The 17471-nt window shown below is 34.0% G+C and overlaps 1 protein-coding gene across 1 annotated transcript in view; it reads right to left on the bottom strand.

Moving 5' to 3' along the window:
- Nucleotides 1–3323: 3323 nt before the first annotated feature.
- Nucleotides 3324–17471, bottom strand: part of hyal2b (hyaluronidase 2b) — a 15375-nt gene continuing 1227 nt past the window's right edge. The window contains exons 2-4 of the mRNA XM_073844228.1: nucleotides 15958–16942; nucleotides 8201–8290; nucleotides 3324–6489 (exon numbers count right to left, since the gene is read on the bottom strand). Of these exons, the coding sequence (XP_073700329.1) occupies nucleotides 6103–6489; nucleotides 8201–8290; nucleotides 15958–16935 (1455 nt within the window). The 5' untranslated portion in view covers nucleotides 16936–16942 and the 3' untranslated portion in view covers nucleotides 3324–6102. The remainder of the gene's footprint in view (nucleotides 6490–8200; nucleotides 8291–15957; nucleotides 16943–17471) is intronic.

Raw genomic sequence — 17471 nt, 5'->3', positions numbered from 1 at the left:
GGGGGAATGCATTTTTTTCACAGGAAAACATCAAAAGTTATGCATGCAAATGCTAATTTTCTTGGGGAACTCAATATTTTGCACAAAAATGCAATTCTAGGAGAACATCAAAAGTTCTGCGGACGAATACAACGTCCTGTAAGCAAATCAAAAGTTTGTCAATTTTTCACAGGAAAATGTCAAAAGTTCTGCAAGTGAATGTCAATATTTTGCACAAAAATACAAATGTTCTGTTGGCGAATAAAGTGTCTGAGGAGAACAATATTTTGTGAGCAAATGCAAAACTTCTGCGCAATTTTTCACAGGAGAAAAAGTTCTGCAAGCTTTTGCAAATTTTCTTAGGGAAATGCAATATTTTGCAAAAATATTGTAAAAGTTCTGAACAATAATTTTGCTTAAATATAATTTTTTCCACCAATCTATCTATCTATCTAATACATTTAATACTAAATGATTAGAGTTTTACCATCTCATATTATTACTGTACTATGGTAAAACGTAAACATCCAGTAGGACAGTAAATGTATTACAGTAAAAAAACGAAGCAATAGCATAGTATTAATTTGTCAAATAAAGAGAAAAATATGTGCCATTGTTCAGCAGAGCTGCGTGTAATATCGTCCGAATGACGTATTGGCTTAGACATGTGGATTCCATATTGCAGTGTGATTCCCAACAGTCTGAGCCACAGATTCCAGTATTATTCACAAATAGCAGCGAACACACGGAAGATCCCAGAGCAAAGGCCCCACTGGGGGTCCGAGAAGAGGGGGAGAGAATAGAAGGAGACTGGATGTCTGGTTTGAGTTATAACACAAGGCGTTCTCTGTGCTGCCAGCCCGTAATGTTCGCTTTGGCACCGTCAACTACCCCCTCAGAAGTGGAGCAGGACCTAGAAAACACGAAAGCAAGGGCTGGAAAAAACTAGAGGAAAAGTGAACTAGTTAGTGAGGATGAGGGGGGGAAATGACGCTCAGAAAGACATTCCTAAACAAAAAAAGATTTCAACACTGCAAGAACTACAAGCAAGACATTGCTTTTAAATATGAGATTTATTGTAAAAATATAAAACGAACACTTTTTGAACAATTCACTTGACAGAATCACCAAACACCTGAAAAAAATTCTAGTATAATCCACCTAATACGAGTTGATCTGAACTGAACAAGCAGAATTTGGTATAAAGACTCCTAAAAAGCTTAGGTTCATTTTCGCACTTGTGAGGTTCTTTAAATTTAAAGCCTCCTTCAGACTGTCAGCCCAAATCCGATTGAACTCCGATCATATTTAGGTAGTCTGAACCGCAACAAACTACATGAAATCAGATTTGTGCAAACCCGTTTCAAGCTACATTCGTATGTGGTTTGGAACCCTATTCAAATCGGATTCCTGGAAATCCGTTTCAGTCTGACCGGTCAGATCGGATTTGGCAAATCTTTTTCACGTTTTCAAGCCACGTAAAACGTAAACGTGTCAGAAGTTTTTGTGGAAAACTTAAACGTCTTTGCAGAAACAAGCTTGTGTTGTTGCGGACTGCAAATCAAGTAGGAAAAGACAATATATGGCTAGAGTTTTGAAACCAGCGGAGACGCAGCACAGAATAAAGACGCATATTCCAGCTTCCTGCGTTTCTGCCGCTGTTTTAGAAGACGAAATATAATCCAGTGCGACGGCAACGTTGTCATATAGTATCATGTATCGCTGTTATTGTTGTTTTTAGCGTTGGCATAACAACTCAACAGCATTGGCATAGAAACCAACGCACATTTCATAAAACAAAAGAGCGCTTATGGACACAAATCGGATATGAACAGTTGCGACAGGACCGTGTGGACAGTCAGTTATTCAAATCAGATTCTATCCGGATATGCACAAAATCGGATTTGGGCTGACAGTCTGAATGAAGCATTTTTAGCCTAGTTCAGACTGTCAAATCCGATTTTTATGCAAATTCGATCATATTTAGGTAGTTTGAACAACAACGAACTACATGAAATCAGATTTGTGCAAATCCGTTTCAAGATAAATTCATATGTGGTTTGGAATCCTATTCAAATCGGATTCCTGGAAATCCGTTTCAGTCTGACCGGTCAGCAGATCGGATTCGCCGAAGCTTTTTCACGTTTTCATGCCACATAAAACGTAAACACATCAGACGTTTTTGTGGAAAACATAAACGTCTTTGCTGAAACAAGCTTGTGTTATGGTGAACTGCAAATCAAGCAGGAAAAGACAATATACGGCTAGTATACGCACCTCTTTGAGTTTTGAAACCAGCGGAGACGCAGCACAGAATAAAGACGCACATTCCATCTTCCTGCATTTCTGCCGCAAGTTTAAAAGATGAAATACAATCCGGTGCGACGGCATCTATATTGCTAACTGTATCGCTGTTATTGTAGTTTTTAGCGTTGGCATAACAACTCAACAGCATTGGCATAGAAACCAACGCACATTTCATAAAACAAAAGAGCGCTTATGGACACAAATCGGATATGAACAGTTGTGATAGGACTGTGTGGACAGTCAGTTATTCAAATCAGATTCTATCCGGATATGCACAAAATCGGATTTGGGCTGACAGTCTGAATGAAGCATTTTTAGCCTAGTTCAGACTGTCAAATCCGATTTTTATGCAAATTCGATCATATTTAGGTAGTTTGAACAACAACGAACTACATGAAATCAGATTTGTGCAAATCCGTTTCAAGATAAATTCATATGTGCTTTGGAATCCTATTCAAATCGGATTCCTGGAAATCCGTTTCAGTCTGACCGGTCAGCAGATCGGATTCGCCGAAGCTTTTTCACGTTTTCATGCCACATAAAACGTAAACACATCAGACGTTTTTGTGGAAAACATAAACGTCTTTGCTGAAACAAGCTTGTGTTATGGTGAACTGCAAATCAAGCAGGAAAAGACAATATACGGCTAGTATACGCACCTCTTTGAGTTTTGAAACCAGCGGAGACGCAGCACAGAATAAAGACGCACATTCCATCTTCCTGCATTTCTGCCGCAAGTTTAAAAGATGAAATACAATCCGGTGCGACGGCATCTATATTGCTAACTGTATCGCTGTTATTGTAGTTTTTAGCGTTGGCATAACAACTCAACAGCATTGGCATAGAAACCAACGCACATTTCATAAAACAAAAGAGCGCTTATGGACACAAATCAGATATGAACAGTTGTGATAGGACTGTGTGGACAGTCAGTTATTCAAATCAGATTCTATCCGGATATGCACAAAATCGGATTTGGGCTGACAGTCTGAATGAAGCATTTTTAGCTTAGTTCAGACTGTCACTCCAAATCATATTTAGGTAGTTGGAGAACTACATGAAATCCGTTTGTTTTAAGCTACATTCATATGTGGTTTGGAATCCTATTCAATTCGGATTCCTAGAAATCCGTTTCAGTCTGACCGGTCAGATTGGATTCGTTGAAGCTTTTTCACGTTTTCATGCCACATAAAACGTTAACACATCAGACGTTTTTGTGGAAAACATAACAAATGTCTTTGCGGAAACAAGCTTATGTTGTGGCGAACTGCAAATCAAGCGGGAAAAGACAATATACGGCTAGTATACGCACCTCTTTGAGTTTTGAAACCAGCGGAGACGCAGCACAGAATAAAGTGGCACATTCCAGTTTCCCGCGTTTCTGACGCAGTTTTAGAAGATGACATATAATCCGGTGCGACGGCAACGTTGTCATATCGCAAGACAGCATCTATATTTCAAACTGTATCGTTGTTATTGTTGTTTTTAGCGTTGGCATAACAACGCAACGGCATTGTGGACAGTCGGTTATTCAAATCAGATTCTATTCGGATATGGACAAAACCGGTTTTGGGCTGACAGTTTGAATGAGGCATTTAACACAAAATCAATTCAAGAGATCGTTCACCCAAATATGCAATTTGTTAGTTTGGAAATATTTTGGAAATGAACTATGCTTTTAAAGGCACTACGATGACTACAGGAAAAACAAAACGCTAAACGCAGATCTATGACGGTGCGGTTGTTTTGCTGGGATTACGCAAACTTGTGACGGAAATACACAAATAAAGCCTTTCCAGTTTATCCCACACAAATAAAGAGCAGAAATGCAAGGTTCAGCAATTAAAGGGGGAAATTCTGCCTCAAAATAGATTTGTGCAACCCAGGCAGAAAAATCAGAAAAGGCATTTTTGCTTGTGTGAACCGCAGTGCGCCGATTTGACGTTTACATTCATTTTTTTGGCAGAAGAAGTCCTCACTATCCAGCAGTGGTCTTAGAAAACCTGTCAAGAACATGTCTGAAATAATATTTCACTGCAAAATCTAAAGGACATAGATTTTTATTTAAGAAAACCTAATTATGGGACCCTTTGTGTAAGTGAATTAAAAAATTATATTGCTATTGAGTCTAAAATTCTTGTTTAAAATTTTCGCAGCCATACATTGTGTTAATCATGTTTACACACTGCATCCGAAAAAATCAGATCGGGTTTAATTTTTGGGGTTTTCGCATACGAAAAAGTGTGTAAGGACCTTAAATGTTAAGTATAGTGTTATAGTATAATAAAAAATGACAATTTAAATAGTATTTTTATACATCATAGTAGTGTTTGTTATACTGGAGAATTTATTTTGATTTTAATTTAAATCATTACGGGTTTTTTCACTGTAATAAAATGAATGGAATATTATACTGAGAATCACATTGATGAAAAATTAGAATTTAAAAAATCTGAATGCATAATGATAATTTCTAGGAACATAATTTATAAAAATAACTAAAAAAAAAAAAAGGCTTCATTTTCTTTAAGCAAAATGTCAATACATTTTCAGTTCTCTTAATTTTGAAGTAACATGTGACATGGAAAACTTAAATGAAAAATGTAATTCATATTTTCACATGATTACAGATTTGATATGACTTTTTTTGGTATAATAATTTGTAATTGTTATAATGTTGTAGTAATTATTGTATTGCCTTTAATATGGTTTAACTTTCAATCAGAATTTTCTTTTTACTGTAAGAAAACAAATGCATTGCTATAAGAATAATATTTTTTAAAAATTATGAGAATTTCTGGAAGGAAAATGCACAACTGTCATGAAAAGAAAAAAAAAATGATGCTAAAAAATTAAAAATGATCCTAAAACAAGCTCTCTCACTTCTTTTAATCTTGAAGTTATACATTTGTATTTATTTTAATATTGGTAATTTAATTAGAGCTGCAAAATGATTAGTCATGATTAATCGATTAAAAATTCAAAAATATTAATTTATAATATAATAATTTAAATGTTGTACATCGCTGTAGTATTTGTTGTATTGACTTTACTATGATTTTATTTATATATATATATATATTTTTTTTTTTTTTACTGAAAGAAAACAAAATGCATTATTCTGGAAATAATAATTTAAAAAAGGTATTATGAGAATTTCTGGGAGGAAAAAGCAGAAAAGTCATGAAAATAAATCAAAAACCATGCTAAAAAAAATCTAAATGATCCTAAAACAGCCTCCATTTTCCTCATGCAAAATGTAACTTCTCTAATTCCTTTTAATTTTGGAGTGAAATGTGATGTAGAAGACAGGTTTCAATCTAAGTGAGGTTTTAATGAGGCAGCAGCGTTGCAAGTAACAAAATGTGTCCCTTTTAAAGAGCTGCTCATGTGACACACAGCAGAAATAAGGTCACAAATGGTTTTAACGCAGATATAAAGGCAGCAAAGAAATAAAATAAAAAAAAAAGGCCTCGGGTGACAGCGGAAACCACCAGAACAATTATTTATCATAAAAAACGCACACAGACAAGATACAATTTCAACCACACATACACAAACACCAAACCTAGCCAAAAATCGCAATTCCGCCTGTCGCAGTTCATCCTCCCATGCAGCAGGGGGCGATGCACTCGAACAGAACACCGATCCTCCACTGTGCTGCACATTTTATCCACAGAGTGAGCACTCATGTTTTCAAATCCTCCATTCGTGTTCGTATTCTACCGAACGAAAGGCCTTCCTGTCGTTGGCGTCACGCATCTCTTGACAAGAAAGGTCCGGCGTACTGTGCTGAAATCGTTTACACTGAACTCCTCAGTGCAGGAATCCCATCAAGAGCACTGGTAACAGCAGAACCTGCAACAACGTGGTCCAGGCGAGCGCCGCTCGATTCCCGGCATCCTTCTGGCTGCAGTCGTCGCCGACGTAGCCGTTATAGCACTGACACTGGAACTCGTCCCGTAAGCGCCTCAGCTCTTCTTCGCCCATCTGGCCCAAGACCTTCAGCACGTTTCCCTGCCGCTCAAAGCTGTGGGTGCTCGGGCTGAGGTGCAGGTACGTGTCCGTGTCAGGACGTTTGCGGAGACAGCGGCCACGGAATCCGCACAGGTTTCGGCTGCACTGCTCGGCGGCCGTCGTCACGTTGAGCAGGTAGCGACCCAGCGGCCCGCGCAGATATTCATTAAGACTGGAACAAGCCGCCTGTAAGATATGAAGAAGAATGAATCAATTACGACTGCAAGTTTTGTATGTACAAAAGGCATCATTGTGGAAAGAAATATTACTCATCTTTTATTTACATTTGAACAAAAAAGTGGCATGTCCAAAATTATTCACACCCTTCTCAATAATCAATAGAAAAGCCTTTATTGGCTATTACAGCAATCAAACGCTTCCTATAATTGCTGACCAGCTTTTTGCATGTCTCCACTGGTATTTTTGCCCATTCATCTTTAGCGATGAGCTCCAACTCTTTCAGGTTGGAGGGTCTCCTTGCCATTACCCTGATCTTTAGCTCCCTCCCAAGGCCAAGTTTCTCTGCAGACTGCCTGATGTTGTTGTTGAGAATTTTGATGTATTGCTCCTTTTTCATGTTGCTGTTTACTGTGATTAGGTTTCCTGGTCCACCGGATGAAAAACACCCCCAAAACATTAGGTTCCCACCACCATGTTTGACAGTGGGGATGGTGTTCTTAGGGTTGAAGGCTTCTCCTTTTTTACGCTAAATGAAGGCTACATCATTGTGGCCAAACAATTCAATTTTTGTTTCTTCTGACCATAAAACAGAAGACCAGAAGTCTTCTTCTTTGTCCAGATGAGCATTTGCAAAGGCCAAGTGGGCTTTTGTGTGCCTTATCTGGAGAAGTGGTGTCCTCCTTGGTCTGCTTCCGTGGAACCTAGCGGTGTGCAGTGTCTGTGGACTGTCTGCCTTGAGATGTTGCCACCAGCAGAGCCCAGATTCATCAGGATGGCCTTGGTGGTAATCCTTGGATTCTTTTTTTTACCTCTCTCACTATCCTCCTGGCCAGCACAGGTGTCACTTTCGGCTTCTGACCACGTCCTCTGAGATTTTCTACAGTGCGGAACGTCTTGTATTTTTTAGTAATACTTTGCACTGTAGCCACTGGAACTTCAAAACATTTAGATATGGTCTTATAGCCCTTTCCTTTCCTTGTGAGCAGCCACAATGCGCAGCCGCAGGTCCTCAGTGAGCTCCTTTGTCTTAGCCATGACTGTCCACAAACCAACAGCAGAGAGCTTCTGTTTTTCACCTGTTGAGTTGATTAAAACAGCTGTTCCCAATGAATCAGGGTAATTAGGATGCTTTAGAACAGCTTGGACTATTTGGAATGGTATAGAACTTTGGATTTTCCCACAGACTGTGACAGTTTGCAAAGGGTATGAATAATTTTGGACATGCCACTTTTTGTTCAAATTTAAATAAAAGATGAGAAATATTTTTTTCCAAAATGATGCCTCCTGTGTCATTACCAGTCAAAAAAAAAAAACCTTGCTGGTTAAATAAAAGTAACTTTAAGTCAGAATTTGCCAGGGGTATGAATGATTTCGGGCTTAACTGTATGTGTATGTGTGTGTATATATATATATAAAACCAATTCTGTAGAATGGCCCATAACAGACTCATTGTACATGAACCCTTACTAATAGGTTTATCACTCTGCATTCAGAAGCCCAGAACTGCAATGTGGGGGAAAAAAATCAATGCAAGGGAAAAAATAAATAAATAGTGTATTAGTTTCTTCCTAAGTCCAATGACTGATCTTTTTCTCTTCAAATTTTTTTGCGGTTCAGGGATTACATAGCATTTTACATCTGCCATTTAAAATACCAACATCACTCAACTGCTTACGTCAATTAATGTGAAGACGCCCTGATTAGGGCACAGACTTACATGACTGCTAGCGTAGTTGGAGTCGCCCCAGAGGATGACGCCCGCTACACCCAACGCCACGCTCTCCCCGATGGTCGACACCAGATCCATCTGGACACAGACAGAAAATATCATCGGTTCATATGAACACAAATGTTAGGATCTGATTAGGAAGCACAACAGGTGTTTTAGATAACACTTCATGCGTCATTGAACACAAAAATGGAAAAAGCCTTCCAAAGAATGGCATTAGCAAACACTGAGCTTCTTGTGAGTGTCTGTGAATAGTTTGTCTGTGTGCGCATTTGTTAATGCTTCTCCCGTTTGTATATTTGTGACAAGTGTCATCGGTGATGAACGACAAAGACTTTATTCTTCTGTTTCTTGACCACACACTTCGTCTTCAGGCTTTTCGTTACATTAGTGACAATCCCTCTTTCACTCTTTGGCTTTTGTTGAACTGATTTACCTCTCGCTCCACAGAAACTGACGTCCACTCCTGTGCCAATACAAACGTTTCTGCTTGATAAATGAATGCCGTATTTCTCTATGAAAGACATAATGTGTATCAAATCACAAAAAGTAGTTTTATTTTACTGGGGCAAGGTTTCACAATCTTAAATGTATACAATGTCAGTATTAATGATAGTAGTAGTAGTACCAACAACAATAAAATGATTATTAATATTAATAAAATATCTATTATGAAAATGACAATTATATTAACACTATCAATATTTATTATTATTATTATTAATTAAATGCTAATTGGTCGTTATCATAAAAATAGTATCAAATACTTAATCTGATTTTATAATAATAATAATAATGGTATTATTATAGAAGTAGCGTCAAATAATTAGATATCATAATAATAATGGTACATTAATGGTAGTAATATTTCATAATAATCATAATCTTTAAATAATTTATCATTAATGGTAAATTAATTTGCATTAATAAATGCTAGTTATGAATTATGAAATATAAAATAAAACAAAAATTAAATATATCAGCAATAATTATTAGTATTCATATAATATAATAACACAAATTAAAATGCCTATTATAATAACAGTATAATAATAATAACAACAACATTACATATAAGTATTAATATTTAATAACCACAATAATAATAATACAATTGTTATTATTATGGTTAATTATAGAATTATAATAAAAGTAGGATTAAATAATAAAAATCTGATTTTATAATTAATAATATTTGTAATATTTGATAATATTTGATAATAATAATCTTTAATTAATGATGGTGAATTAATAAGCATGAAAAAATGCTAATTATGAATTATGCATTTGTTATGAAAAAACAAAACAGCAATATATTTGTATTCATATATAATACAATAACTATTAGTATTCATATAATCTAACACTATTAAAATGCTTTTAAAATTATTATTATTATTACTACTACTACAGTATAATAACAACACATAAATATTAATAGTTAATAACCACAACAATAATAATAAAATTATTATTATGATTGATTATTATAATTATATGATTATTATAAAAAGTAGGATTAAATAATAAATAAATGCTAATTATGAATTATGCATTTATTCTGAAAAATATAACAGCAATATTTTATATATATATATTTAATAACCATATTTAATATTTAATAACCACTATTGCTAATTACAAATACTACTAATGTTAACAACAATAATATTAATAATAATAATGATAATAATAATAATAATAATAATAATAATATTACAATTATTAACTATAGGAATATTATTATTTATAAATAAATACTAATAGTATTAATATTCAACAATAACAATAAATTGTATATATATATAACTTTATATAACATATTATATAACCTTTATTATAGGAAAAGTATTAATTATACATAATCATAAATATTAATAGCATATGAACGATAATATAAATAATAATATTAAATAATAGCAAAAATATGAATAGTATTAATATTTATTAAATAATCAAACTTTAATTATGGTGAATTAATGAGAATTAAAAGGTATATGAATTATGAATTTATGATCAAATATACAATAACATTTAACATTCATATTAAATAATATTAGTTTAATAATTAAAATGCTAATTATTATAATAAAAGTATAATAAACACTAATAATAAATTAAAAGTAATATTTCATAACGTGGTAATTATTAATATAACTATTAAATTACACTTATTATTATGATTAAATGTAATTATTAACAGTCATAAATTTTAATACTATTAATACTCAACCACAACAATATTTATTATCATAAAATGCTAACAATTATGGATTATAAAATAAAACCAGTATGAAATAATCATAATATTATACAAAAAATATCAACTGAAAGAAAATAAATAAATAAAAGATTAGTCTTATTCTACAAATAAAGTGTACAGTATATAATAAACATTCTCAGTGATTCTGGTTTGCTGATTCCTGTTTACAAATCCACTGGCAGATGTTTCATCTTCATGCAATCAAACCAAATCTATCCCAGTGCTGTGGTGATTTGTTGAACTTCTATCATTGTAAACCATATTCAGTTTCATTTGGATTAAGTGCATTTAGTGTGACGCTTTTACAGCCGAGTTTATCCAGACGAGAAATTCCTGCACTGGCTTACACGATGACTGTTCATGTGACTCATTCAGACCCGAGTCTCAAGACAGGTTTTCCACAAGGAGTTTGTGAAAGCTCAAATGTGGCGTTTTTCTCAGAGACGAGCTGGAAAAGCGGCTTGGCTTGTACTTTTATACCTGGCAGCGTTCAGACTCTCCACACACATCTGACCAACCCCAAATGCCAAACCTCAGTCATTCCCTTACGATCGCAAACACTCCCTCACACACGTCACACATGCTGACAATCTGGACTACAAACATAATCAACATCTACACTCAAACACGCATTCGTCCAGTAGGCCAATTTCAGCCTCCACACAGACTACTCCACAGACTTCAAGGAGTCATAGATGTGTCATGTGACTTGACGAGATTTCTGTATGAATACTTAATGTCTTCTGATTAGGCACGCTATGATAAATCCACAAGCACTGAATTAGTTCATTGAATTTTATTGGACAATCACACTAAGACACATTATTACAAAAAATTTTTTAATGATTATTATTATTTTGTTGTTATTTTTCAGGAATTTACTGCTGTAACTGATTTAGAAATATTATTAAAAAATTATGATTTATATTTTAATTTATATTATTATTATTATATTATTTATAGTACAACTTATTGTATATTATTAATAATACTAAACAATTATAAATTATAATCACAGTTTTATATATATAATTATCAATAATAAATGACACTTTAGTCTAAAAATATTAATACATAAGCATACTTATTACTAGTATTAATATTTAATAATAATAATGTATTAATATGTAATAATCTTTAATGATATTCAACTTATGAGCACTAATAAATGCTAATTATGAATGTTTTATGAATTATTATATTCATGTATATTTTAATGTATAAGAATAATAATAATAATACATTGAAAGTGTTCATTTAATACTAACTGTAATATGAATTATTATTATAAGACACTTATTATACATACTCATAAATATTACTAGTATTAAGATTCAATAATAATAATATGAATGTATTAATATTTAATCATAATAATCTTTAATAATGGAGAATGAACAAATATTTTTATTTAATTATAAATATTAATATTATTAATATTCAATACTATTTTTTATTATTGTTATTAAAAAATGCTAACTATAAAGCTTTTTAAGATAAAACATTTTAAATACAACACACATATAGAAAAGCAAATGCATTATTTTATTATTTATATAATTTATACAACTACTATATTAATATACACTAATATTACATTCATATTAAATAAATAAAATATATATGAGAAAACAGAAATCACAAATATTTCAAATACTGTGTGTTTGTGTGTAGTATTTGGGGGGGGGGGCAAAAGTAACAAATAAATAAATAAAAAACCTTTATATTAATATTAAATGTAATATTTATAGAGTTTATACCCCTTTTATACACATTAAAATGATTTATGTTATTTTATATTTATATTATTTATTTATATTTATGCTCTACAACATATTAAACAGGTGTTTTTTTTTTCAGTTCAATCCAATTTGGACCAAACAAACAGACAGATAGATTAAAAAAAAAAAAAAGGCTGTATTTTGTCACTCAATTAGGAGGAAAAACTATTATAATGTTCTAATTAATTATATTATTGTTTTTATAACTTTTTCTCAATTGATTTATAAAGAAAACACGAATTATAAAAAATGCTGCAGTAAAACCTTTCTTATACAGAGTTTTTTTCACTCAATTATAATATTTATTATTATTATTATATTTTCTAATTCATTATATTGCTGTTTTTTATAACCATTTCTCGGTTGATTTTTAAAGAAAATATTAATTAAATTATAATCATATTTTCCAAATGATGTTGTCTCAGGTAAGGACACCGAGTTGACCTGAATACCTGCTTTAACTGCTCCGCTCATTAACCACTGGGTTCGTCTTGCATGTTTGCTGGTAAACATCATCATCAGCCGCTTGTCCGGCAAACCTCAGGACCTGAAATGTCATCCCAGCTGCTGATGGTATTGTGGTATTTACTCTACGGAGCTGACGAGACTTGTTGAGTATCACAGATAAGTCTTTGTCTCCAGAACCTCCAGATCCTTGAGAAGATTCTGCATGTGCGCTTGCTATATTTAGGACAAGCCACGACATATATCATCCCGGTTAAATACTCCACACCTACATCCCGTTGGGAACATCATTCAACGCCAAGGAAAACACAACATGACACTGCACCCCATGAAATACGAACAAGTTTCTTCAAACAGTCACAGAAGCCAACAGACCATCACAAAGACCGGACAAACGTAGCTCAAGTTTGGGGTTTTGCCTCTGCAGAACATAACTCTCGCATTTTTGGCGGATAAAGATCTGGGCTGGTGTCCAAAAGGTTGTACATTTGAATTCTGCAAAACTAATCTCAGGTTACTTACCTCAGGAACCTACAGTAAGTGCTACTTTAGATTAAAACCTCAGCAAAACGACTACTGGCTGAACAATATATTGGTTATCGGCCAATATTACAAATTGGGGATAGCCCGACCAAAAATGTAAATGTAAAACCTTTGTTCATCTTCAGAACACAAATAAAGAGATTTTTAATGAAATCCAAGAGCTTTCTGATCCTGAATAGACAGCAACACAACTGACACATTTAAGGCCTAAAAAGGTAGTAAGGACATTGTTAAAATAGTCCATGTGACATCAGTGGTTCAAGCGTAATGTTATGAAGCTACGAGAATACTTTTTGTGCACAAAGAAAACAAAAATAATGACTTTATTCAACAATTCCTTCCCTTCAATGCACGTTTATGATCATAACACGACGCATGACTGACACGGAGAAAAAAAAAATTGTTAAATAAAGTCGTTATTTTTGTTTTTCAAAAAGTTTTCTCATCGCTTCATAACATTAAGGTTGAACCACTGATGTCACATGGACTATTTTAGCAATGTCCCTACTACATTTCTGGGCCTTAGTTAGGGTAGTTGGTAATTTTATATTATATGTATATTACATTTTTTGTGTTAAATTTACTTGCAGAATTTAAATAGTTTTGTGTTTTATGCTCACTGTTTAACAATATAATTTACTAATATACTTAAAAAAAGGTACTATTTTTAAATGTTTTTTTCTATACAGCTAATCCTAAATAAAAAAAAAAACATTTGAAAAAATGGATAATAGATTTAATATGTTGTACATACATATATATATGTGACCCTGGACCACAAAACCAGTCATAAGGTTAAATTTTACAAAACTGAGATATATACATCATTTGAAAGCTCAATAAATAAGCTTTCTATTGATATATGGTTTGTTAGGATAGAACAATATTTGGTCGAGATACATCTATTTGAAAATCTGGAATCTGAGGGTGCAAAAAATTCAAAATATTGAGAAAATCACCTTTAAAGTTGTCCAAATTAAGTTCTTAACAATGCATATTACTAATCAAATTACATTTTGATATATTTATAGTAGGAATTTTACAAAAAATCTTCATGGAACATGATCTTTACTTAATTTCCTAATGATTTTTGGCATAAAAGAAAAATCAATAATTTTGACCCATACTATGTATTTTTGCCTATTGCTACAAATATACCCCAGCGACTTAAGACTGGTTTTGTGGTCCAGGGTCACATATATATATACACATGAGCAATATCACACTCACAGACTTGAGATATGGCTGTGTATCGGCACGGTTGTGATTCGCTGTAAATAACCATTAACTACAATTCCAAACTGTTTCATCTAAAATAAAATATGTGACCCTGGACCACAAAACCAGTGTTAAGTAGCATGGGTATATTTGTAAAAATAGGCAAAAATACATTGCATGGGTCAAAATGATCCTAAAATCATTAGTATATTACGTAAAGATCATGTTTCGTTAAGATATTCTGTTAATTTCCTACCATAAATATATCAAAACTTAATTTTTGATTAGTAATATGCATGGCTAAGAACTTCATTTGGACAACTTTAAAGGCGATTTTCTCAATATTTAGATTCTTTTGCACCTTCAGACTCCATTTTCAAATAGTTGCATCTCTGGCCAAATATTGTCCTATCCCAACAAACCAGACATCAATAAAAAGCTCCTTTATTCAGTATGTATAAATCTCAATTTGAAAAAAATTTACCTTTGTGACTGGTTTTGTGGCCCAGGGTCACATACATGAACTGAAAATTGCCACAAGTTTAGGCCTCACAATTATAATATACGGTATAATGGATAAAAATTGATATTCATTTTGAGATCTGCTAAATATTACATTCACCAGCATTATTAAAAGATGAGTTCGCTTCCAGAATAAAAACTTCCTGATCATTTACTTACCCCCATGTCATCCAAGACGTTCACATTTTGTTTTTCTTCAGTCGAAAAGAACTTCCAGTTTTTCTCTATATAGTGGACTTCAGTGGTGGCCAATGGGTTGAAGGTCCAAATTGCAGTTTCAACACAGCTTCTACATGATTCCAGCCGGGTACATTACACATTATGTAACCACATGGGAAAAGTCATGTGCGGTTAGTTCTTTGTCTGTGTACTTCAGTACAAAAAGGTAGAGTGGGGCGATCTCATTCTTTCTTCCAACTTCAGCTTTAGTCAAGATAGTGCATTTGTGGTTAAAAAGCATAGAATTTTTTTTTTTTTAGAAAATGACCAATCGTTTCACTAGGTAAGACCCCTATTCCTCAGCTGGAATCGTTTAGAGTCCTTTAAAGCTGCATTGAAACTACAATTTGTACCTTCAACCCGATGGATCCCATTGAAGTTCATTATATGGAGAAAATTCCTGGAATGTTTTTCTCAAGAACCATTTCTTTTCGAAGAAAGACATGAACATCTCGGATGACACAGAAAATTAACTCTGGAAGTGAACTAATCCTTTAAATTTATATATATATATATATATATATATATATATATATATATATATATATATATATATATATATATATATAAATATCCAATATCACCTGATAAATTAAAAACAAAAACTCTTATGGTTGTTATGGTTCTGGTCAACTTCAACAAACAAGCGTCCACACCAGTCCAGACTCTTTTTGAGGAAAATCAAACACTGCCACACCAAGAGCAACATAAGCGTCACCTTACGGAAATCTCACCTCGGTCAGCAGCAGGAGTTCAGGAGGGTTGCCGTTAGAAACCGGAAGATTTAGGTAAGTAGGCCGCGTGTAGACAAACACAGGCCTGGCTGACCCGTTCCCAACAGACGCCAATCTCATGCCCTCCTTGACCCGATTCCGTACGAACTGCCGTCCGGCCGGCTGGTCCTTCAACACTTTTACCATGTATATAGAAGGATACAAAGCTGTGCTCTCTGTCCACAGCCACTGCAGTTCGTTGTTCCTTTTCACCTCCACGTCCGGACAGTGTCCCGTGTAGTTCTTATTTAAGTAATTGTGATTGTAACAATCAGGAAAGAGGTAGAAACCCCAAAGCTGCTGGGGCCGTAAGCTCTTGGCCAATCGGAGCGTCTCCAGCATGAACTTGCGCGCAGAAAGCTCAAACTCTTGCTGGGCCACTTTGGCTATTTGATCTTGAGGCCAAGATGGGTTTTTCTGAGTGACTAAATGTCGCGAACGATCGCGGTAAATGTCTTTAGGGCCCCAGTTACGTATCCAGAGGGGCCGCCACTCTTCCCAGTCGATCACAGCGAGTCCTTTCACCGTCACGTCCTTGATGTACTTCTTGAGCCCGTCCGGCATCCGTTCTAGGTGTTGCGTGAGACTGGCGACCTGCGGTAGGCCGCCGTTGATTGGAGTGCCACCCGCCTCAAAATAAGGGTACAAACCTAAACGGTCGTGATAGAAGATGGTGAGATTTTGCTTGGTGAAGCCCTCGTTTGGCGACGCCACTATTTGGAATTGATCCAGCTGGAAGGTGACTTCATGTCGAGGTCTACAGTCTTCTGTAGGGGCGTTCCACGCCAAAAGCAAAGGCTTGCCAGAATAGATCGGCCATCTAGTGTTTTTTAACTGCTGGGCTTTTAAACAGGTCCAAAAGAGCATCAAAAATGTGAGTCGCAGCCAGGAGACCCATTGAGGTCGGGTCGCCCCAAATAGACGTGTGATGTTTTTCATTTCAGACCTAAGAATAAAGAAAACCACTACAATTAATACAAGTCATGTTAAAACTTGCTGTTTGGTTCACTGTAATATTATACACTACCAGTCAAAAGTTTTTGAACAGTTTTTGAACAGTAGAAGTCAGTATTGCTCACCAAGCCTGCATTTATTTGATCCGAAGTGCAGCAAAAGCAGTAAAATTATAGAAAAATTTTTACTATTTAAAATAAGTTTTTTATTTGAATATATTTTAAAATGTAGTTTATTCTGTTGTAGTTTATTATTGTAGTTTATATTTTTAGCATCATTACTCCAGTCACATAATCCTTCAGAAAGCATTTTAATATTCTGATTTGCTGCTCAAAAAACTTTTACTATTATTATTATTATTATTATTATTATTAATATGTTGAAACCAGTTGAGTAGATTTTTTTTCGGTTTCTTTGATGAATAGAAAGAAATCTTTTGAAACATTATAAATGTCTTTATCATCACTTTTGATCAATTTAAAGCATCCTTGCTAAATAAAAGCATCTATTTCTATAATTTA

The sequence above is a fragment of the Garra rufa genome, chromosome 7, assembly GCF_049309525.1.
Source record: "Garra rufa chromosome 7, GarRuf1.0, whole genome shotgun sequence".
Lineage (NCBI taxonomy): Eukaryota > Metazoa > Chordata > Actinopteri > Cypriniformes > Cyprinidae > Garra > Garra rufa.
Note: the sequence above shows the minus strand (reverse complement) of the source record. Positions and strands in the feature narration are given on the sequence as shown.